Source organism: Taudactylus pleione, unplaced genomic scaffold, assembly GCF_031769625.1.
Source record: "Taudactylus pleione unplaced genomic scaffold, aTauple2 ptg000556l, whole genome shotgun sequence".
In the NCBI taxonomy this organism is placed as follows: Eukaryota; Metazoa; Chordata; class Amphibia; order Anura; family Myobatrachidae; genus Taudactylus; species Taudactylus pleione.
The window spans coordinates 8,877,420-8,903,770 of NW_028284958.1; the positions used below are offsets into that span (position 1 = coordinate 8,877,420).

The following is a 26,351-nucleotide window of genomic DNA, read 5'->3' on the forward strand; positions in this document are numbered from 1 at the left end:
GCACAGTAACGTCGTCTTTGGGTTTGCATACAAATATGAATCAGGCCCATATACACTAAAGAAAAAACCAGATGGGTGCGCTAACTGTTCAATTGCTGTCTACTATAAAAACCTGCAGCTGATACCAAAGGGCTTCTGCATAATGCCCTCAAAACAATGGAAAAAAAAGGGTAATAAGGTATCTGCGCTGGTAATTATATAAATTTGTAACACCTGTATGAATCAATAATAAAGTTTATTCAATAGTGAACTGCAGTTCAATAAAACATACACACTTGAATCAAGTATTGTTAAAAATAGTTACCATAAATGGTACAGGCAGCCAAATATTTGAGATAATGTTTCAAAGAAATGTATCCAATGTTCCCAACAATTGGTTTAAATAACCAGTGGAATAAATGTAGCAATTCACACCATATACGTGCATAAAGGCTGCCCCATGTTAGGAATTAAGGTTCTGTAGCTGAACAATGTCACAAGTTCCTCTTATATCCAAATAAGTGTATTCCGTATAATAATCCTTACCCCACAGAGGCTCACACAATAGAAATAAACGGCAATGATGTCAGCGGATTTGCGCCGTTGTGGTGATGGTGGCCCGCACTCTGGGTGTGGATCAAGGATCCGTTGTTTTGTGGGTGCAAAGTTGTGCACAAAGGGTGCCAAGGCTGAGCTGGATGTTGCCACCGATGTGACTCCCGCACACACCCCGGGCAGACGGGCAGCGGCCCGCACGGAGATGGAAGCCGCAGCACAGGAGCCTCAGGGGGAGAGGGACACCGGCAGCAGTCTGCGTGCACGTGTCCGTCCCAATGTTACAGGAGCCCGGCGGCTGTGGAAGGCAGATTCAAGTGGCTGCCGAATGCTGTACAGGCGGCTGCCAGGAGCTGGACTTGCGGAGATTCAGCTAGTGTAAAACGGGGAGCCCAAATAACAGACACTTGATCAAATAGTGCAGTGGGATTGTAGAAAGCGGTCAGCAGTTCACTGGTTCCTTGACGCGTTTCTCCCCTATACAGGGGTTTTCTCAAAAGGCAAATGGCATATGGCATGTCAATCCTCTATGGGAATCGCTTTTTAAACTCAGTCCAATTATATAATTAGTGAGCATTGTGTCCATCTGTGTGGCTGACTCAATACAGCCCTCCAATGTTAATAGACACATTTCACTCCTCTCAAACCGACATATATCATTTTAAACATAAGCACAATTATTTGTTTTATAGACACAAAAGGAGACAGTGCAAGGACAAAAGGAGACAATAAAATTAATATCCAATAAATAATATATTGACAAATCTAAAAATATTAGTACAAAAAGAGGCATACTAAATCAAGAGAACATACATATATATCTCTCTCTTTCAGGGTCCCTCATATAAGCCATCAGTGGGCTATATTCCGGAGTCAAAATCACATTCTAAATAAATGGATATCCAAAAACAATCTAAATAAATAACTATAAATGTATAAGTGTATAAACCTAAATATAACACCTATAATGTATACAGATATTAGACAAGGTATATATCAAATTAAAAATATAAATATAACTACAGAAAGTATTAAAATATTTTAATTAAAAATAAATATAAAATAAAAATAAAAAAATATATATAATTGATATATTATTATTAAATAATATATAACTTATATCAACTCAATCCAAATTTATGCTGAACACCATTCTTAATCAAAATCCATATCTATTGTCTCATTAAGACCATCCGGCCACATGGTCCGCAGTGTGAGGATCCAATATGACTCACGCATACAAAGTTTACGAAAACGATCCCCTCCTCTAGATGTGGGTGTTATATGTTCAATACCCACAATCGTAAGTGATCCTGGATCTCTAGCATGTACTGTATTAAAGTGTCTAGACACACTATGTTTCTCAAAACCGTTTATGATGTTCCTCCTGTGTTCACAGAATCTAATCTTAAGAGATCTAGTAGTGCGGCCTACATAATATAATTGGCACGAACACTCCAATAGGTAAATGATATAAGTACTGTTACAATTTATAAAGGATTTGATTGAGAAAACTCTATCTATATCCCTAATCGTAAATGTCTAATGAAATTACATGTGATACAGCGAGTATGTCCACACTTATAACACCCAATTAATTTAGGCAATAAGCTCGAGACATTGGAGTACGCTGATAATTCACTTCTATTTTTATTTTTATTTATTTTATTGGTATTCACATTACCCTTTGAAAAAAAAGCTAGGGGCTAATAAATTCTTAAGATTATTTGCTCTTTTAAAAATGACCTTTGGACCCAGTCCAACCTGTGACTTCAAAAGAGGATCCATCTGTAGAATCTTGGAATTATGTCTAACGATATTCTTAATCTTATGTGCACAACAATTAAATTTGGAGACAAAAATATTCGATTTATCAAAAGAAGCTTCATCATTTGAGATACTATCAATAACTCTAACTTTAGGAACTAATAGATCACTACGGTTAATCTTGGATACTGACTCCACTGCATTGATTAGTATTCTATCGGGATAGTTCTTTTTTTTAAATACTTCCACTAATAGAGTAGATTGTTCAACATAGGATATATTCCTTGAACAATTGCGACGAATACTTCGCAACTGTCCAACCGGAATATTCTCCAGCCATCTCTTATGATTACTATGATAATCTATGTAATTGTAAGAATCAACCTCCTTCCGATATATAGAGGTCTTGATATGATCATCAATCACCTCAAGCTTGATATCCAGGAAGGTAATACAAGTGGGATGACAAGTTCTCGTGAATGTGAGATTATAACTATTTGAATTTAAATGCCTCATAAACTCAGAAACCATAACATCATCACCATCCCAAATAAAAAAAAAATCATCAATAAATCGACGATAGAGGACCAGGTTCGCACCGAATCTGCCCTCCCACACACATGAGTGCTCAAACCGACCCATGTAGAGGTTGGCGAAACTCGGCGCAAACCGGGTCCCCATCGCAGTGCCCGTGCATTGTAAATAAAATTGTGAATCAAACAAAAAATAATTATGTTTAAGAATAAATAAAATTGATTATAAAATAAACTCACGCTTTAGATAGAACTCTATAGCTTCCAATCTTCCCTCATGAGGAATGTTTGTATAAAGTGAACTTACATCACAAGTCAAAAATCGATAACTATTCTTCCATGTGATCTTAGATAAACAATTCAAAAAATCGGTAGTGTTTTTAAGGTGTGATCTCAGGGAGGCAGCGTGTGGTTGTAAAAAGTGATCTACGTAAAATGACAAATTGGCTGTTAGTGACCCTACACCGGAAATTATGGGACGACCCGGTGGAAAAATTAAGTCTTTGTGTACTTTAGGGAGGTGATAATAAGTGGGAATAATGGGGTGAATACAAAATAAAAAATCAAATTCCTTCCTGGATATCACACCATCATTATGTGCCTCATCAAGCAATAATTTGAGCTTTTTCTGAAAGCAGATAGTGGGATCAGAGGGGAGGGTACGATAGTAGGTCCCATCCAAAAGGAGCCGCATAGCCTCCTTTAGATAGTCACCTACGTCCTGTATCACTACCGCTCCCCCCTTATCCGCTGGCTTGATAATTATGGTAGAGTCAGAGGATAATTCTCTCAATGCTACTAATTCATGATTAGACAGATTTTGTTTATATTTGAAAGAATCCTGTTGCTTCTCACACATCACTCTAAAATCCTCCAAGGTTTTTTTATAAAATGTATCTATGCAGGAATTCTTATACTGCAAAGGAAAAAACTTCAATTTTTTAGAGAACTTAGATGGTTCTTGAGGACAATTAATATTATAAACCGGAATTTTTCCAACTGTAATTGTTCCAACATAAAGACAGCCTCCTCATCATCTTTATCTAAAATAACGGGCGCACCTGAGGGATCTTTACATTTTAATCTTTTATTTGCAAAATATCTTTTGCGGCATAGACTGCGTACATATCTATTTAATTCAACAAATAATTCAAAGAAATTTGGTTTTGATGATGGAGCAAATTTCAATCCCCTTGACAGTAGATTAGTCTGTTCCTCAGAAAGTGTTTTAGAGGATAGATTAATTACAGCTCTTGGGGAGTCCCCATATTTGCACCCCTGAAGTTTTTCCTTTCCTTTAGAAACCATTCGTCCTCCTCTAACTCCTCTAGCTCTGAATTTCTCCTTCTTTTTGGTGTGCCCACTTGTATTGGAAGGTATCTGTTCCGCAATGTTAGATTTGATAATGGTTTCTGATTCTGATGATTTAGATCCCGGGGTGTGTGCGGGAGTCACATCGGTGGCAACATCCAGCTCAGCCTTGGCACCCTTTGTGCACAACTTTGCACCCACAAAACAACGGATCCTCGATCCACACCCAGAGTGCGGGCCACCATCACCACAATGGCGCAAATCCGCTAACATCATTGCCGTTTATTTCTATTGTGTGAGCCTCTGTGGGGTAAGGATTATTATACGGAATACACTTATTTGGATATAAGAGGAACTTGTGACATTGTTCAGCTACAGAACCTTAATTCCTAACATGGGGCAGCCTTTATGCACGTATATGGTGTGAATTGCTACATTTATTCCACTGGTTATTTAAACCAATTGTTGGGAACATTGGATACATTTCTTTGAAACATTATCTCAAATATTTGGCTGCCTGTACCATTTATGGTAACTATTTTTAACAATACTTGATTCAAGTGTGTATGTTTTATTGAACTGCAGTTCACTATTGAATAAACTTTATTATTGATTCATACAGGTGTTACAAATTTATATAATTACCAGCGCAGATACCTTATTCCCCTTTTTTTTTCCATATACACTATATGGCATAGAGAGGTCATAATTTACAAATGTGCAAGATATGCGGCATGCAGAGCATTTCATCTTGTGCAAGTACGCCTACTTATCTCCCTCGTGCATATTTTAGGTGCACACCCATCTTTCCACATTACGGAACTGGCCCCGATAACCAATCTGTACAGTAACACCTTTAAGGGACTGCTGGACTAACTGGGAATGCTGGACAGTGACACTTTCCCATAAATGTTCATCCTACTATCAATTTAGTAGCACTGTTTCGTTCATGTAAAATTCTTCTGTATTCTACTTGATATAGCCTCAAATTCCAGTAAATCTAAGTCATGTGACAGTGAAACAGTTATATGGAACATTTTTGCACATTTAATGTTTTAAATACATTGGTCACAACGTCTGTAGAAACGCATTCTGGCCATGGTAAACGCCCAGCATAATTTCCACTGGGTGTTGTTTGCATCTTCCAAGTCACCCTATAAGCATACTGGCCGACTCATCCGCAAAGGCCGGGAGGCTCCCGACATAATCAGGTGGCGTTCCCGGCCCCCGCAGGATAGGGCAAGTCTCCTAGATGGGTCGACCACCCCAGCACTTGAATCACGTCATCATAGCCCCGCCCCTTGCTTTGCCATGCCAGATATCTCAACATTATATAGAACGGGGCGGGGCCGCGATGATGCAATTGCGCCATTATATTACCTACCTCCTATATCAGGATGAGATCAGGTCAACAGTCCCTTAATATTGATATAGTATAGATATTTGAGATCTAGTGCGATCAATGTGCAGACGACAGTGTTAAGGGTGGAGTATATCACAGCTATGCTGTTTGTTTTTATTTTTATTTTTATATTTAGTCCCTATCTATACTCTGCTTCAGAATTATTATTTAGAATTTTTGTATAATGATTATTTGACAAAACATGATTATTTCTAATACTGTGTTCTATATATACCCGTATCACGTGACATATTTAGGGATCACGTGAACGGGAGTGTTTGTAAACATTCAGCAGTTGCAGCACATGATCAGAAATAGTCCATGTGAGCACCGCTGAACCACTTACATACAATAGAAGACTTACACTTACGTCACTTCCTCCCCACATCCACGTGTGTGTGTTTACATCACGTGGACGGAGAGGATCGTGATCGGTAAGTACCAACACTCTTGGTTATAATGTATGCCACAAAATACTTGAACCCATATCTTTCAGAAAGGTCTGTCTACCTTAAGCTATTTATTTATGCTATCACCATTGTCTAAATATTTTCTGATGTAAATGGAAAGTTTAAAATACAACAGCTGCTAATCAGCAGCCCTTTGGATTATGAGTATAAATTGCCTGTTTAGCCACAATACCCATTACCTTTGATAAAGCTGTGACCTTAGCACAGTGAAACGCGTTAGTGATTGGCTACTACACACTGCAATACTCCTCCTGACCCAGAGACGAGCTCCTTGGATTTTATCGCCTATTGAAGTGTTGACGATTCCAGACTATCATTGGACCGGTGCCCTGGGGACCCCATTGTGCGAATCGCTGCAACCACTAATTGGACCCTGCCATATTTGGACACCGGACCTGTCCCAAGAAGCCATACACACAATTTGCGGTCTGGGATACCTATTGCATCCATTACATCTGCAATTACTATACGGACCAACACCGCTGTGGATATTGGACTTTGTTAATATTCTGCTGGATCATATATTTTACCACTACTTCCATTCACATGGACACTGATTCGCCATCTCAATGATCAGGACTGAGTAACTAGTGTGTACACTCATTTGCGGTTTTAAATTCATGAATGTGATTTTACCATTTATATTAAATATTTTAAATATATACTTTAGAGCGCTGTTTATCTTTGTTTGTTTGTATACTATATCCTTTGAGGACTGACCATCCTCACATTTACAGCTGCTCATTTATTCATAATTTCTACCCATTTTTTAGCGCTCCATCAGTAGAAATAGTGTTTTTTTCTGTAATTTCAACTGGGTGTTGTTTGCATCTTCCAAGTCACCCTATAAGCATACTGGCCGACTCATCCGCAAAGGCCGGGAGGCTCCCGACATAATCAGGTGGCGTTCCCGGCCCCAGCAGGCGAGAGGCCAAGTCTCCTGGCACTTGAATCACGTCATCATAGCCCCGCCCCTTGCTTTGCCATGCCAGATATCTCAACATTATATAGAACGGGGCGGGGCTGCGATGATGCAATTGCGCAATTTCGGGAGAGTAGGCAAGTATGACTTAATTATTAGTATTGAACTTAACATCCACAATATAGGTTTTCTTTCCTGGTGGGAGGGGTGTCAAGAACAGTGGGCGGGATGCATCAATGTGAAAAATGTGGTCAAACCCCAAAAATGCGGGTTTGACCACATTTCTCAAATGCACCAAGCCTCGGAGTGTTTGGTTGCGTTGGGTAATACCATCTTCCTATGGACTTCTATCGGAGTGAGCTGAGAGCGCGATCCAATCGGATCCCTCCCAGCACCCACTGTGGCATGCGCAGAAGGACGCCGAAGGGACCCGGCGTCCTTCCATCGCAAAGGGCCGCTCTTACCGACAGAGCGGTCCTTTGCGGTTCTCGTCATGCATACCGCCCAGTGTGTCAAACCTTATAGGGGATCCTTGCAACCCAGGTATTTATCATATAGGCAGTCTGCTGTCTACCATGACAGACGGCCTGCAGAACAGAGTTGCTGATTAGGGACGGCCATCGACGATTCATCGATGGTTTATGGCCGATGTCAAATGCTTTTCCCATTGATAGGGTAGAACCAGATGGTTTCCCTCCACTGATGGAACAGCATAAATAGTTTTTTGTTTTTTTTCTTTACATGGTGCCTGGACACAGAGCATAGCCCCACCCCCCAACACCCACAAAGCTCCCTGGGGCTTGCGGTTGCAGAGACCCAACCTTAGGGTCTCGTCGCAAGCCCCGATGGTCTTGACCATCGCGACCATCACCCTGGTCGGTCGCTAAGCTGTGGGTGGTAACCCACAGCTTAGCTAGCGACCAGGAGGCCGCACTAAAAAAAAAAAAAAAGAAGCGGCCGCCGTCATTCAGAGAGAGCGATCGCTTCTTGCGACCGACTCTGCATGAGGGCCTATATCCTGAAAAAATTATGTTATTTAGAGAAGACAGGAAAGGGCTGCAAAGAGATGGTAGCACTCTCTCCATAATCCTCAGTTTGCAGAAAGTAAAATAAACACATTAAAAAGAAACAAGAAAAAAAATAAAAGCAAATCCCTAATATTCTAAAGCTGGCCACACACTAGACCAACTTACATCCAACCAGCCAACTTGTTGATTGGTTGGAATGAAAATCTGGTAAGGAATGGGATTAACTGATGATCAGCAATTTGCTCCTAAATGCCAGAAAACAGATGAAAATGGTCGGTCAGACAAGTTTGTTAAATGTTTGATCTAAACAATTTGTTCAAACAACAGTTTTTCTCCATTTTCCGGCGTTTGGGAGCAAATTGCTGATTGTCATTTGCTTTCATACCTTACCAGGTTTTCATTCCAACCAATCAACTAGTTGGCTGGTTGGATGAAAGTTGGTCTAGCGAATTAGGGCATGGAAATCCCAATGCAAATAACAGAATGCTTAAAGTCTGCTAAGACAGTGATAGTATATGAAATTCTTCTGCCACAGTCCCATCTGCTGCATCTGATTGATGAATTCTGTATTCTGCTTGTGTTTAGATAAGGAGCTTGTGTTTTCCCTTTTTAGCTTTCATTCCGCTTGGCAAACCAGCGTAGTTGTTATTCTTGGTTTAAGTAATCCATGATGTTACTGTAACAGAATAGGTCTCCAACAAGACGCTTAAGCTTAGAGAAAGAGGCCTCACGTCCTGTAACGTCATTACAATTACTAAACTGTTTGGAAGAAAAATGCAGCCTGACACAGTGCCATCCCACTCTTCCTCTGTCTTACAGGATCTCTGGAGCTTGACGAACTCCAGAAAGAAGCCAATTTTTCACAGTAGCAGAAGTATAGAAGAAATCAGTTATCCTATACACCAAAACAATGTGTTATCAGTTCTGTTTAAGGAAGTTAATAACCCAATAATAAAGTTGTAGTACATGTATGTGGAATATAATAAACACATGTATTTACCATATTCTATTGCTCAATAGGATACCAGAGAAAATCTTGGGATCAACATGACACTCTAAGGGGGGTAATTCAATAGTTTTTTGGGTACCCGGCACGGGGGAGTGCCCATTATTTCTGCTTGCACCCTCCTGAGGCGGTGAGCAAAAATAAGCAAAAAGTCCGGCTTTTGGGTAACCCAAACTGCATTTTCGGTAGTGCTCCCAATAGTTTGGACGCTTTACTTATCTAACCCCGATGCATTTAGGAGCCATATGGACACAAAGTAATGTGCGCCTAATACAACTGAATCTAACCACCTAAATATGCATTTATTATTATGTAGATGCATTAGTCTCTCCTTAAATAGCCATGATAATTAAATCAGCATGATTTTCAGGAAGCATCATTTTAACAAATAGGCTCCTAAAACGCACTACAGGTCGAGTCTCCCATATCCAAAATGCTTGGGACCAGTGGCGTAAGTAGGGTATTTGGAGCCCAGGGCAAATTTGAAAAGGGAGCCCCCCCCCCCAGCAACACCCCGATATGTGCGCGCGCGCGCCGGGCCGGGAAAAATGGGCGTGGTCACTTAAAAATGGGGTGTGTTAATATGACACACCCCTTTATTTTCATGCTGAACATTCCTATCCATGTGTACCTTAACACCCAGTAGTACCCCTTATACAGTACCCCCAGTATGCAGTTGTGGTCCCTCTTATGCAGGCCCATAGTAGTGCCCCTTATACAGTATCCCCAGTAGTGGTCCCCATTACACAGCCCCCAATTAGTTCCCCTTACTCAGTGCCCCCAGTAGTGGTCCCCCCAGATGCAGTGCCCTATGCAGTGGTCCCCCTTATGCAGTGCCCCCTGTAGCAGTCCCCACAATGCAGTGCACCCAGTAGTGGTATCCCCTTATGCAGTGCCCTTTATATAGTGCTCCCAGCAGTAGTCCCCCCCCCTCTCATGCAGTGCCCCCAGTAGTGGTCCCCCTGATGCAGGCTCCCAGTAGTGACCCCCCTATCCAGTGGTCCCTGTAGTGGTCCTTCCTGTTATTTCCCCCAGTTGTGGTCCCCCCAGGGCAGTGCCCCTAGTAGTAGGCCCCTTTTATAATGCCCCCAGTAGTAGTTCCCCCCCAAGTAGTGGTCCCCAGTTGAGGTTCCCCCTCCCGATTAAGTGCCCCCTGTAATAGCCCCCCCCCCGGTAGAGGTCCTCCCAATAATGGTGCCCCCAGTAATAGCCCCCCCAGTAGAGGTCCTCCTAATAATGGTGCCCCCCAGTAATAGCCCCCCCCAGTAGAGGTACTCCCAATAATGGTGCCTCCAGTAATAGCCCCCCCCCAGTAGAGGTCCTCCTAATAATGGTGCCTCCAGTAATAGCCCCCCCCCAGTAGAGGTCCTCCTAATAATGGTGCCCCCAGTAATAGCCCCCCCCAGTAGAGGTCCTCCTAATAATGGTGCCCCCAGTAATAGCCCCCCCAGTAGAGGTCCTCCTAATAATGGTGCCCCCAGTAGTAGCCCCCCCCCGTTGTGCCCCCACCCCAGTAGAGGTCCCCCCAGTGGTAGCCACCCACGTTGTGCCCCCAGTAGTGCTGACAGGTTTTTAAAAATATATATATAAAAACATACTTACCTGAATCCACGCTGCTGCTGCTCCTCCAGTCCGCGACGCCGCTCCCGCCGCCGCCCGCCAGTCCTCCCGGGCTGGCGCGCTCAGCATAATGGGACAGACGTCATGACGTCTGTCCCATTACCCACTGCAGGAGCCGGACGGAAGTCCGGCTCTTGCAGTGGGTGCTGCAGCAGTCAATGAGAGTCTATCTGACTCTCATTGGCTGCTGTTTAACACACGCATCGCCGCCAACGCTGGCGGCGATGCGTGTGTTATGCACAGCCTGAGCCAGCCTCCTGGCGCTATTGGGCAAGCGCTCAGGGGGAGGGAACGGGCTCAGGCGTGCAGCACAGGACCGGCGCTGGAAGCCTAGCGCCGGTCCTGTGTAAATGTGTAGCGCTGACCGCACTCATTGCAGTCAGCGCTACACTGGTGGCTAACTAGGGCAGGCCGAACCGTGGCCGGCGGCGTTCCCCCCGCGCCGCCGGTCCCACGGCGCCCAGGGCACACACCCTGCCCGACCCCCCATAGTTACGCCACTGCTTGGGACCAGGGGTATTTTGGATAACGGAATATTCCGTATTTTGGAATATATGCATATCATAATTAAATATCTTGGGAATGGGACCCAAATATACACACAGAATGCATTTATGTATTATACACACCTTATACACACAGCCTGCAGGTCATTTATACAATATTTTCAATAATTCTGTGGCTCAAGCAAAGTTTGTGTACATACATGACATTTATTTATGTTTCATATACGCGTTATGCACACAGCCTGAAGGTGATTTTATACAATATTTTTAATAATTTGTGCCTTAGACAAAGTTTGTGTACTTTGAACCATCAAAAATCAAAGGTTTCATTATCTCAGTCATGCCAAAATAATTCCGTATTTCGGAATATTCCGTATTTCGGAATTTTGGATATGGGAGACTCAACCTGTATGTAAAAATAAAAAAAGCTGCACACTAATACATTGACTCAAATACTGGTCTAGCCTGTCTCTCAAGCAGCTAGTTACCTCTAGCCCAGCACTCAGAGGAATGCAATGATGGAATTATTTCAAGTTGTGCAAAGATCTATGTTGTTGTACTAAATATTACAACTTTATTAGAAAAAAATGTTTTATTTTGAGCCTCAAGCTGGGTACACACAATATATCATCCCGACCTGGATCAGAACGATATATCATACATATCCTATAGTGTGTACTCCTGATCCGATGTTCCCGCCCGTCGTTCATTCAATCGCCCCATCTGCTGTGCTGGACAGCAGATGGGACAATTTAATGAATGATGCGGTGTAGTTCAGTGATATGCGGTCAGGTGATCAGAGCCTTTCCTGTCATACTTGGGTATACTACAAAGTTTTAACTATAAAAATAAGAAAAATGTTAAAGAAAATATTGTAAATATCTTCTTTGTATTATTCTAATCATTTTTATAGTCAAAACTCTGGAGTAAAAAGTGTATGGCAGGTGAGGCACTGCCTCCCCTGTCTACCTTTTCTGCACATCCTTGATCAAAACACACCAAATTTCCAGCACTATATACTGCTGCACCTTTATATAATGCCCACATGAACCCTCAGGTTCATATATGTATCTGTAAATCGGTCTCTGATACTAGCCAATGCCTCCCCAGCCATTTACCTCACCGCACGTCACTGGTGTAGTTACAAGCAGCATATAACGATCCACTGCGCTGTCATACGCAGTGTGTACTACGTGCACAATGTATCATTACATCGCTCGCAGCATCGCTGGGGGGCACAGTTTTACCGTTCTCAGGCTACTGTCCATTGGGCAATTTTCTGTCTTTAATATTCGGTGCTTATACAATCTATAGGTGTCCGGAGGCAGGGGGTAATGCATATACAGATAGAAGTCTTTACTCTTCTGTTCCAAGTATTACTGAACAATGCACTACAAGGTGGCTACAAACCAAGGCCACAAACTCTAACCCGGCGTATGCACTACTGCCATTAATGGAAATTATGGATATATTCTATGAAGAACGTGATAGCCAAAACAATACAAGCTGTTATCTAGAGGGTTACTATAATTTATAGCACATTCTTGGGAATAGTAGAAGGGAAAAAAAAAAAACACACTGAGTCAGTTTTTTCAGATGCATCATTTGCACCAAGGATAGGATCGGTGCTGATGCGCAGTGATAATGATGGCTTTGAAACCAACAGTATGCCAACTTGTGTGTACTGTAACTCTGAATCAGCCTTCCATCTTAGCAAGTCAATTACAATAATGAAAGGTTGGTACCAACTATTTTAATTGTAAGCAAAGCTTGGCTCCCAAAGAACTCTGGGGCCGATTCAGCACTGAACGCAGATTCCCAATTATCGGAAATCTGCGCGTGCGCAGGACCCATTCTGCAAATGGTCCAGAAAAGGTCCTGCGTAATCACACAGGCAGAGGCATTTAAGGGGCAGTACAGGGCAGCCGGCGTTCCCTGAAACAGGGAGTGTATTACGGGAGTGGCAAGGCCAGGGGGAAGCATTTTCTTGACCTCGCAAACAGGTCAGTGTGCATAAGCCGAGGCTTACTCAGCTGGTCGGAGACCAGACGCCATCCACCATCGCGACCAATGGTTACCTTGGTCGCAGTGCTGAGATCGCAAATGCAGCCGTGGGTGTCATACACCTCCTGCTGTATTTGCATATTACCAAGGACGGAATTGCAAAGCTGTTTTCATGCACCAGCTGAATCACCCCACCTGTACCAAATACTTACTGTACTGCCGTTATCATTATTAATTTAATAATCAATATTGTATATACTGAAAATTAAATATGAAGGTAATTCAGAAAATAAAGACCGTTTGCACACTCCCTCTCCCCAATTCATGGTCGGGTGGTCTCCCGATCCTGTTGTCTAAGTGCTCTGTGAGTGGCGTGCTGTCATGGTTGTTTTTGGCGATGATGTACTTTGTTAATAACCTACGATACAAAGTTTGAATTTGCAGAAAGCGAGACCTGTTGAAATTTATTGTCAATTACAGTAGGTGTATGGTGATGTGACAAAGTGGTGTGCAATTTTCAATATGGCCGAACAAACGTGCATGCATAATATCAACCGGGACGCCCATCACTTGCCACAATTTTAGGTCTGAGTTTTTCGATCATCCACCCTGTATTCCGGACCCTGCAATTTTCACCTTTTCAATAAGCTCAAAGGAGTTACTTGACACCAGTTTTTACATTTCATAATTTTCCTGACTTACTGGTCACAAACTGTAAAATTGTTTGCAATGCAATGAGGCATTTTCATAGTCTTCTGTTCACAAAAAAAAAAACCCTATCATATTTTTTTAAAGGTGGCAGCTTTGTCAGAAAACAGTGTATAGTAGATGTCCTTCCCTGGCCAGGTAACAGCCCAGATGAAAAACCAATGAGAATCTTTGGGCAATTGTAAAGAAACATCTGAAGGAGAAGACAAATCACCACCAAGACTGGCCTCATAGAAGAACTTATCTAAATTTGCCAAAAGGGATGAAGACATCAAGAGAAACTGTGAAACTCATGAACTGCAGCCAAACCGTATCAAAATGATTATAAACAAAGGATATCATACAAAGTATTAATAGTTGTAAACAGTGTGTCAAAAAAAGCTTTTTTATAGACAGTGTGACTTTGTTTTAAATACAGGTTGAGTCTCCCATATCCAAATATTCCGAAATACGGAATATTCCGAAATACGGAATATTTTTAGCATGACTGAGATAGTGAAACCTTTGCTATTTGATGGTTTAATGTACGCAAACTTTGTTTAAGGCACAAAATTATTAAATAAAAAGTATAAAATGACCTATAGGCTGTGTGTATATGAAACAAATATGAATTTCATGTATGTACACAAACTTTGTTTGAGGCACAAAATTATTGAAAATATTGAATAAAATTACCTTAAGGCTGTGTGTATAAGGTGTATATGAATCATAAATGCATCCTGTGTTTAGATTTGGGTCCTATTCCTAAGACATTTCAATATGGTATGCAAATATTCCAAAATGCGGAATAGTCCGATATCCAAAATACCCCTGGTCCCAAGCATTTTGGATATGGGAGACTCAACCTGTATAGAGAAAGCGTGGAGCGCTTTTTTTGAATTTGTGACGATCAGCAGTGGCTCCTACCCTCTTGTGTAAGGGGGTCTTCTGCCGCTGCCCATGCTGCTGTTGCCTGCAGGAAAGGTGAGGAGGAGACAGTAGTCCCAGGCAGCAGGGTAACGGTGCCTGCGCAATGGATCTGGCAGATGCCAGGACAGGCACGTGCGGAAGTGGGAATGTGCATGCACAAAACACTGGCTTCCAGTGACTTCATTGGCTGCAGCCCCTCAAAGCCATGTGCCCGAATGTGGCTTGGTTACACTATGTCACACAGTGATAAGGAGACAGGTTGCTACTATCTCTCTCCCTATGCCAAGAGTGAGCGCTAACCACAGCCAAGACAGAGCCTCCATTACACCAGCGCTATACATTGGGCAGTTGACACTGTGGAGACTTAGCTTCGTGATGTTAGTGCTGCTCTTGGGCTCTGCACCCTACCATACCTTTACCACCTTGCACTGACTTTCTATTTATGCACCACGGAGGAAACCACAATAACAATCCCCATAGAAGCGGCATACGATATTGTCTTATTGCACTTACAAGCACCTCAGTGAGGTTGGAGTTTACTGTCTGGGATACTGATTACAACTTTCTGTCAATACATTATAAAACCTCTGTGCAGTGGTAGAATCGCTTTTAGAGGAGGGACAATAGCATTCTGGACATTTTCTTGGAGAGGGACCTGGCTACAGTCTCTTATTTTACTCTGATTTTGTCCTAAATACATGTGTGATCACCTTAAAGGGTTATTTATATATTTATTAATATTCATATAGCATCAAAGGGGTCTACTTTTGGAATTATTTCACATGAACATTTGTTATGTGCATCATTGTTGAAATTATTTATTGCATTTTACTAAACCATTTGGTATGGTCACTAATAAGCACTGCACGCTCTCTCTATATCCTCGCTATATTATGGTATGCAGCAGAACCTACTGTGTGAGTTGCCAATCTGAATTAGCCATTTACTAGGTTGGATGACAGACCCACCTTTCACTTCCTTTTTACTTTAGTTTAAATGCCTTGTTTGGGACTAATAACACTGGTCAACATGATGTTCTTCAAAAGATAACTGAATATGGGGTATGTCCCATGATTCGTGGTTTTTGGTATCAAGTACGTGCCTACTCTATTGCCAATTTGGTGAATTATGTCCCTTTTATGGCAGAAAAGGCCCTGTTTGGTGTATTTCCCCCACATACTAGTATTACTCAAGGGGGCAGATGCCTCTTATTGGCATTAAGTGCAGCAGCTTGTAATAAACCCCTTCCCACCCTCGCTTTCTCTTTTTAAAGCCAAGTTACATTACTTGTTTAGAATTAATTGGGTTGAAGTCATTTTGGATAAAGATCTCAAAATGGAGAAATTCTTCCTTATGTGGGAAAGTTATATAGATACACTTTCTACCTCTATGCGTTCCCAAATACATCATAGTTTACAGAACTCATCCTGGTATCTGTTACAACTTGCAGCTAATGACCCTCTGATACGATTATAACCTTGGATTTTTCCTTTCAATTACTTTCATATGTACTTTTGGTGGGGACAACGAGGGAGGGTAGTTTATTTTTGTTGTCTTCATAATGATCGGTTGTATCAATTTTTGGATTGTAATAAGTCTATATGTGAAAAGAACCGATTGATTAATCTCTTCACTGTTTGGATAATGTTATACACCATTTGCACTATTGAACAACTATATGTAATCATTATTTCTCTTTTTCACGAACATTTGTATTCTTGTTCAATGCAATGTCTGTAATTGCGACGCGGACGCTTCAATAAAAAAATTGTTAAAAAAAAAAACTGAATATTGACTCTAGTGCAGTTTTAAAGTCTGAATTCAAATATGTGAATAGAATTTTTCCATCAGGCAGAGTGTGTTTATGACAGTTACTTTTCTATTTTCAGATTTTAGTGTTCTGCATGACCTGTCATACACAGACAGACAGGGGCGTACAACAATATACCCCCTGTATCCCCCCCCCCCAACTCTCCCCTTTAGGTGGAGATTCCAGCAGCTTCCTCCTCATCCTTCATGCAGCCTGACCTGCCCGTGTAGCACTAACCCCCTGGTTGAGGCAGAGGAGCTTGTGTGCTTGGCTCCTCCAATCAGGGCTCAGCACACTGTCCTGTGACCCCTGGGTGCACAAGTATTTGCTGTATTAGACAATTTCTGTTATGTGTATGGTGAAGTAACCTTCAAATCTCAGAGGCAATATTTCACACCACTCGTAAAAAAGTATCATGGATTTTACTTCGGGTGTGAAGTTGGTGACCTGGCTAAGAACTGGGCCCCACATATATGCTGTGTATCATGTGTTAGGCTTCTCACTGGCTGGAAAAATGGGTCACATCACATGCTATTTCAAATTCCAACCATAAAGCGGATTGCTATTTCTGATTAACCACTGTCCTGGCATGATCGCATCAGATGCGACCACACCAGGCTAGGCTTTCCTTGACATGGTCACATCTGATGCGACCAGTCAGAAAAGCTCAGTGGGCGGCTGCTGGAAGATGATCTACTAGCAGCCGCCTAGCTTAAAGGGACCTCCCGGTCCCTCCGTACTTTTCTTTCATCCCCGTGTGCCCGATCGATCTGGAGCCCGACGCCACCCACACCTGGTGGTTGCAGAAAGGACATAGCAGCCGCTGGGCATATACAAACAAACAGCGTACCATCATCCTCTCTCTCCCCCCGCCCTGCAAGGGTCAGCCCTACGACGGAATGCCTTTGGCTGCAAAGTGGATGGAGCAGCCGCCGGGCAAGCAAGCAAACACGGCGGTCCACTTCTCCCTCCCCCAGCCCTGCTAGAGCCAGCCCGGGGGAATGGGAGCAAGCTTCACCCCTCCATGTATACCCTGCCCTCAGCAGGACCTATAAGCAGCAGAGCTCTGGCCATATAATGTGTATAAAATTAAATAAATATTATATATATATATATATATATATATATATATATATATTCACACATACACACACACACACAGTATTCTCCCCAGAAAATTTTTTCCAGTCGGGTGGCATCAGGAAGTACCCGGGTGGGGGCCTTCACAATAATAAAATGTTTTACACCCTGACCTTATAATGATTTAAACTTGAAATACCATTTTATATATTAATTCTCTTATTAGAGGCCCAGTCATCTGATTATGAAAAAGCTGCAAAGTCTGTAGTATCTGGTCCTTTTTATACAGCTCCCAGATACTGTCCCCATTTGCAGGCTCCCAAAGTGCCGGGTGGTAGGCCATTTCGTGCTGGGTAGTGCAGCCGCAAAAAACAGCCCGGGGAGAACACTAATTTATATATGAAAAAGCTTGACTAAATGCTTTGAAACGTTGACTCAATACACGCCTTTTGGAATCTCTGTTTGTGCCAGGAGTGCCGCTCTCCAAGACATACACACACACACACATTTTGTTTTGTGATATCTTGGGGGTAATTAGCTCGGCAGAGGGTGGATTGGTGCAGTGTTTAGGTGCTTAATGAGGGTCCACACACAGCTTTCAGGTAAATAAATGATGCTTTACTTTCCAGCATGGAAAGTCAGGAAACAAAACAGAAAATAAACAACCTAGCCCCTATTTAGGGCATCTAACTCACTTCTTGAACCCTCTCTACAAGGGTGGAGCTAATCTGCCAATAAAGTCTCTCACAGTCTCTGTGCCTTCCCTGTATCCTCCAGGTATACAGTAGGTCTTGGCTTCCTCAGCCTGCAGCCCAGCTGCTTCAATGTCACACAGTCTGAGAGGTTTATGGTCCCCCCTTGCCTCCTGCAAAATCCAGACACAGGCCTCCTGGTCCCCAATGGCTCGCTTAGCTTCACTGGGCTCTATGGCTGCCACAGTCCCACAAGGCAGCAATTAGGCATCTTCTCACAATGCTTTTCTACTCTGTGTGTGCAGATCTGTCCTGCCCCACACACAGAGTCAGCTGCTCACCAGTGCCATCTCTGGTAATACTGCCACAAATTTATATATATATATAAAAAAAAAAAAATTATATTATATTATAATATTATATATATATATATATATATATATATATATATACACACACACACACACAGTCAGGTGCATAAATATTGGGACATTGACAGAATTTTCATATTTTGGCCTCTATTCACCACCACAATGGCTTTGAAATGAAACAAGATGTGCTTTTACTGCAGACTTTCAGATTTAATTTGAGGGCAATTACATCCAAATCAGGTGAACGGTGTAAGAATTACAACGGTTTCTATATGTGCCTCCCACTTTGTAAGGGGCCAAAAGTAATGGGACAAACTAAACAATCCTAAATCTAACTTTCACTTTTTAATACTTTGTTGCAAATCCTTTGCAGGCAATTACAGCCTGAAGTCTGGAACGCATAGACATCACCAGACGCTGGGTTTCATCCCTGGTGATGCTCTGCCAGGCCTCTACTGCAAATGTCTTCAGCTCCTGCTTGTTCTTGGGGCATTTTCCCTTCAGTTTTGTCTTCATAAAGTGAAATGCATGCTCAATCGGATTCAGGTCAGGGGATTGACTTAGCCATTGCATAACATTCCACTTTTTAGCCTTAAAAAACTCTTTGGTTGCTTTTGCAGTATGCTTCGGGTCATTGTCCATCTGCACTGTGAAGCGCCGTCCAATGAGTTCTGAAGCATTTGACTGAATATGAGCATATAATATTGCCCGAAACACTTCAGAATTCATTCTGCTTCTTTTGTAAGCAGTCTCATAATCAATAAATACAAGGGAACCAGTTCCATTGGCAGCCATACATGCCCACGCCATTACACTACCACCACCATGCTTCACTGATGAGGTGGTATGTTTTGGATCATGAGCAGTTCCTTTCCTTCTCCATACTCTTCTCTTCCCATCACTCTGGTACAAGTTGATCTTTGTCTCATCTGTCCATAGGATGTTGTTCCAGAACTGTAATGGCTTTTTTAGATGTTGTTTGGCAAACTCTAATCTGGTCTTCCTGTTTTTGTGGCTCACCAATGGTTTACATCTTGTGGTAAACCCTCTATATTCACTCTTGTGAAGTCTTCTCTTGATTGTTGACTTTGACACATATACACCTACCTCCTGGAGAGTGTTCTTGATTTGGCCAACTGTTGTGAAGGGGTTTTTCTTCACCAGGGAAATAATTCTTCTGTCATCCACCACAGTTGTTTTCCGTGGTCTTCCGGGTCTTTTGGTGTTGCTGAGGTCTCCGATGCTTTCTTTCTTTTTAAGAATGTTCCAAACAGTTGATTTGGCCACACCTAATGTTTTGGCTATCTCTCTGATGGGTTTGTTTTGATTTTTCAGCCTAATGATGGCTTGTTTCACTGATAGTGACAGCTCTTTGGATCTCATATTGAGAGTTGACAGCAACTGATTCCAAATGCAAACGTCACACCTAGAATCAACTCCAGACCTTTTACCTGCTTAACTGATAATTAAATAACGAGGGAATAGCCCACACCTGTCCATGAAATAGCTTTTGAGTTGATAGGGGCCAAAAGTAATGGGACTAACAAAGTGGGAGGCACATATAGAATAGAAACCGTTGTAATTCCTACACCGTTCACCTGATTTGGATGTAATTACCCTCAAATTAAATCTGAAAGTCTGCAGTTAAAGCACATCTTGTTTGTTTCATTTCAAAGCCATTGTGAATAGAGGCCAAAATATGAAAATCCTGTCAATGTCCCAATATTTATGTACCTGATTTTATATATATATATATATATATATATATATATATATATATATATATATATATATATATATATATATATATATATATACACACACACACACATACATACATATATAATTATATGCGTATATGGATGGCAGGCCCCCAACAGATTTTAAGGAAGCATCAGCAGCTGTGGTCCCAAACAATCGATTATTCTATTGATCTTTCAACCCATCGGCCACGGTGGTACAGTCAATGGCCGTCACTGCCATAAAAATTGCTGTTTTTATGGTATACAGCATTTAGAAAAATATTATTTTTTTTTACAAAATTGTGTTAGGTCAAGAACATCTTTTTAAACCTTACCCAAGTCAATCATAACAAAAAAAACAAAAAAAACGATTTCGGAGCGGATTTTGGAAAAAAAAAATTGCCAGTTAAGTGGTTAAATATCATTAGAGGTCTCTCACCTAGACTTCTTCCCAGAAAATCTTGAGGCTGTCAGTGATGAGCATGACAAGCGTTCCCATTAGCAGATTTCTATGATGGAATAGAGGTACAAAGGCAAATGGATTTCCAGTATGCTAGCTGACTATTGCTGGACCATGAAGAGAGACATCCGAAAGGCAAAATATGCCCGAAGATCATCATCGACAACATTTTAGGTCAGCCAGAATGAGGTGTACATTTATCATTTAGACTTGCGCAAGTACCAATTTAATAATACTTTACACGTATTATCCTTCCCGATGGAAGACAAACTGAATGCATATTCTAATTCAGAACGAAAAATACATTTAGACTCAGTTTATTTAGAAATGATTTATTTATTATTTTATTTCCAGTTATTTATATAGTGCACACATTTTCCGCAGCGCTTTACAGAGAGAATATTTGGCATCAGTCCCTGCCCCAGTGGAGCTTACACTCTACATTCCCTAACACACACACACACGTTAATTGGTTCCCCACAAAAATTAACCCAACAGTATATTTTTGGAGTGTGGGAGGAAACCAGAGTACCCGAAGGAAACTCACGCAAGCACAGGGACAATATACAAACTCCACACAGTTAGAGCCATGGTGGGAATTGAACCCATGACCTCATTTCTGTGAGGCAGTAACGCTAACCATTACACCGTCTGCAGACCAGTATAATTTGCACACCTCTATACAAGAAGCAGCCGCTTCTACTGCCTAAAACCAGTTCTGACTGTAGTCTCCAAAAGCAAATAAAACCGGTTTTGTTCCAGCACCACTACAGCCACCTACTGCATTAACTGGGAAGAGCTAAGTATCCTGAAGGAACATCCTAATGTGAGGACATTAAAATATTTTCAGTACAGTACGTTGCACTATTGAAACATAAGAAGTAGGCAAAGCTGTCTAATGTACGGAGCCTGTGTCTAAAAAGAGCAATGTCATGCTTTGTTGTCCTACAAATGAGCTTTGCACACAAACAAAATAGTAAATCCTCTGAGATTATCAGCGAGCCAGAGAATGTGAAAGACCCAGTTTAGATTAGTGCAACTGTAGCAACCATAGGACAAATGCAATGGGCAGATTGTCTAGACTTCTGGATATTTCATGCCTAGCAAGAAACATGTGAAGCCTCTGTGTCCCTAGAGTTGTTGTATGTGTTAACCACCTATCACTTATCAACCACACTATTTTAAAGGGTCAACCCAACATTTTCTCAATGTCACCTCCTCTACTGCTATCTAAAACTATGAGGTTTTCTAATCCTAGGACTCAAACATAAATACAGTTGATAAATAATATCAATGCTGCCGATTGGACAAGTCTTCCCGGCCATCCAATGGCAGCACTGTTTTCCAATGCCCGATTTCTAGCCTCCAAGCAGTGATTGTTAGGGGACTGGTTATATGATCTCGTGATCTCCAGGGGAATCATACATGGAAAATCCATCAATTTGTTAGCTGGGGTGTTAACGGAAATTAGCAAATTAACTTTGTCAGGTAGGAAAAATGGAAGGGAGTCTTTTCAGCAAAAAAAAAAAAGCTATGGGCATGTATTGGCTCAGTTACTCATTTATGTGCCGTTTACACAGACTACATTTACATAATGAAATAGAAGCTCAAAACAAGTGTAAAAAAAACAAAAAACACACACACACTATAGTAAGGTTATTAGGGGTATATTTACTAAGAAATGTATTTTTTGCATTTACTATTATTGCCTTTTTTATATGAAAGGTAAAACCTGCAAAAGAGCTTTCAAAATATTGCCTAGTAAATATACCCCTGAATCTTAATTCATATGGTAGGTAAAAAAAAAAAAACATTTTACCATAAGGAACATTTAAAAGAAGTTCTGAGTATTACCAAACAGGGCAACATTACTTGAAAAGGTAAAAAGATATCTTATTTAAAATATATATACACATGTACTGTGGCAATGACTAAAAAACACTGATATTCTGAGATAATAATTTTGCCTACTAACACTATGCTTAATGTATGGCCGGTTGTCTGGGAAGCTCCTATTAAAGTCTTAATAGAACTGATGGATCATTAGTGACTAATGGGGTCTATCCATTAGCCTACTTTTTGAATGATCCGACCAAAACCAGGAGGTTTTGGTCGGAACGTTCAGAAAGTCATCTAATGGATAGCCGGCAAGGACCAGCGATGGGCGTGCACGCTGGATCCTTGCCTACGCGACTATCTGTGGAATGTGCTCGTCAACCTGACGATGACCGTCAGGTTCCACATGTTCGCAGATAGGAGGTCGGTCTCCTGCACTGAATGACGTTCAGTGAACGCCGCTCAGTGCGGGCACCGCACCTAGGCGACCTGAAAGACTGAACGCTAGTCGTTCAGTTTTTCAGGTCGCCTAATGGATAGGCCCCTTAAGAGTCTGATTCACTACGGATCGTTATTCTGCTTATACGCACGCAACGCAGTTGCTAATATCAGCGGTGATATGTAAATGTTTGAATTCACATTGGGATTGCAGCCTGACATAAGGACAGCCACTACCCCTTACTCACATCCGTATACCTTGCCAACACAGCAAAATAATCAGTAACATCGGACCCATACGCACAGTTAAGGCACGGCAGACCTCACTCAGGAATTGCTTACTACAGCGCACGCTATTGGGCCTCAGGCTGCGGTATGGTTTCGCAGTGGGTATTTTCTGAACACCCCTGAAACGGCTGCGTTCACCCGCCCCCCCCCTACAAACGGCACTTCCTGTCAATCACTCTGCCGTGGGTCTGCGTAACCTCTGCAATTTTTTTTTTTTTATTACGTTAAACATTGAAAGTGAAATAACTTGAATTCTTGAGACAAATATTCTACCTCATACAATTTATGAGAACGGTATGGCCCTGCTATTCTGGTGGTGCCCTGTGGACAGTCCTCTTTGCAGAACGCATCAGATACTAAATGCCATATAAAACTGTATCTGAGGAGGGCTGTTGAAGAAAGTTGATTTGAAGAACTACATGCAGTCAGAGGATCAAGAAGGAAAAACTCAAATGTCAGTTTGCAATCTACACAATCCTATAGTTGCCAGGCCTGAACAATGAACAGCAATATCAGTTGGTGTGTTTAACTGTCCTTTATGTCAGCCACCGTTATTTGCAGTTGTGTCAGCTGACTACAATGTACATATTGTCCCCTTCACCCTACGCACACTAGCGATGTGCATCTTTTCCTTCTGCTCACAGTAAACAGCTGGGATACTATAGGAAAACATGGTATCCCAAAATACCCATTGTGTTATCGCACAAGCAAAAATAATGAAATTGGCTACTATGCTTGTCCATAGGAAACTGTGACCTGGCAACAAGAACTGTAGTATATGGGGAAAAGCAATGCAGGGGTCAGAGACGGCAAGTATACCACAGTTAAGCCACACATATATTAAAACAATAAATAAAAAAAAAAAATAAACTAACTACAGTTTTGCAACAGATCTGATTTTAAACAGTTAAAAATATATTGCAATGCACATGTAATGGGTTAATAGACCTATGAATATAACAAACGTATGCTGCATTGACTTAAAAAAAAAAAAAACTGGCAGCATACATTAAGAAAAAAAAAAATCCCAATACAAAAGTCTAAAAAAAATGGCTACATTGGCCAAATAATTCATTGACCATGATAATTATCATATTTCACTTGCAAACAACAGCTATTCATAAAACATGTAAAGTAGGGTGCAATGGTAGCTACAAAGTACCACATTCATTTTGCAATGCTCTCCAGTGTTTGTCTAAGGTCAACAGACAGACTAAAAGGATCAGTCACACAAAGCACGAGATATCGATCAGGGACTTCTGCAATAACTTTGTCCAACAGATGTTTCACACTACACAGGGCTCTCTATATAATGGGCTCATACAGTACATTACTGAGAATTACACGCATGCTACACAATGTGCAATTTGGAAAGTGGGGAGTAGGATATCTCACTGCTACCACAACATACAATTTTGTATGGTATTTATAGAAAATCAAATTAAACATTTACCAGTTTGGCTACAAAGTCACTTAACAAGTATTACAGGCTTTGAAAGTTAAAGAGCAAAATAAAGAGAAATTTGCAAGAATATTTCAGAGAGCTGGAGGACAGCCTGGGAGAGAGAATAGCCTATGAGCATATTATTGTACTTACACTTTGCACTTGGCTATACATATACAAATCAGCACCAATAAACACTAAATGGTGACAATTCAAGATTTATAATCAGTTTCATATATGACAGCAGCCCGGTGTCCGAGCACAGATAGATGTACCTGCCCTTCTCAGCACAGGTGAATGACACCAAAATGAGCACAGATAACAATGCCCTGCTTGAGCACAGGTGAACTAAATGCCCCTTGCACAGCTCAAGAACTCCCTGGTCCCTGTGAGGGAACCCAATCCCAGCAGCACACACAGACAGGAGGAGGAGGAGGTACAGTACCTGAAGATCTTGACTATGAGACAGGCGATGAGGAAAGTGCTGAAGCCGCACACGAATATGAAGACGCTCTTGATGGTGGGCATGTAGTGCTCAATGCTATGAAAGCGGGTAACCTTGGCGGTGTCGTTGCCCTGGGCAGAGGGCACCTGGGTGGTGCTATGGCTAGCATTGCTGGCTGTAGAAGAGGAGAGTTTGTCCAGCTCCCGTTTGTACATGGAGCTGCCCAGGGCATTGCATGCCAACAGCAGGCAGCCCATCAGGGTCAGCAAAAGAGCTCTCATTTTCTGCGGTGGCTGGCAGTCCCTGGTGGGTGACTGTGCCCTATGTGCCCCCAGATGCCTGGATCCCGGTTACAGAAGCCTCTCTCCGGCTGTCTGCAGCTGCTCAGCTCGCACCGTGCAGGAAATAGGATTGGGAACCCGGAAGGGTTCTTGCACCACGTTGCAGTGAATCATTTGATGAGGGACACACATGGGAGGGCTGGGAGTTTGGGAACTGACAGATTTCCCCCCTCTCCGGCTGTCACACCTCCCTTGTCCCTGCCTAATGGACTGACTTTCTGTAGTGTTGCAGCTAATCATCACTGCTGTCAGATAAGCTGTACTTCATAAACTGCTGGGGCTGCTAACAGCCAGTAAATTTGTTGACAGACAATAAAATAAACATTTTCATCATTAAGAAAAAAATACAAGTTGTAAAGATATGGCATCCTGCTGACACTGTAATGTAAAGATCATTTCCAAACCTATGGCTTACAGATGCTATTAGTTTAATACAATATATAAAATGACACCAGGACATACAAGTTGCAAAGTTTGGAAAGTTTGGAACCTGTCCTGTATGTTGCACATATACTACATGGCAATTTTAAAATGAATGTAGTTCAGAGATACGTACTAATTATATTTTGTTACTATTTATATATAGAAATGTATTAGAATTGTTTATGGGCATATTTTTTTCAAAGTAACTGATTAGGAAATGTTAAGAATTTTGAACTGTTGACGCCTAAGGTTTGTGAAGTA

The 26,351-nt window shown here is 41.7% G+C and overlaps 1 protein-coding gene across 2 annotated transcripts in view; it reads right to left on the reverse strand.

Moving 5' to 3' along the window:
* Positions 1 to 25,796, reverse strand: part of FAM174B (family with sequence similarity 174 member B) — an 86,078-nt gene extending 60,282 nt beyond the window's left edge. The window contains exon 1 of one of the 2 annotated variants that reach the window (XM_088452671.1): positions 25,327 to 25,796. In XM_088452671.1, the coding sequence (XP_088308797.1) occupies positions 25,327 to 25,607 (281 nt within the window). In that variant the 5' untranslated portion in view covers positions 25,608 to 25,796. The remainder of the gene's footprint in view (positions 1 to 25,326) is intronic. The other variant, XM_088452672.1, reaches the window with a different exon arrangement.
* Positions 25,797 to 26,351: the final 555 nt, after the last annotated feature.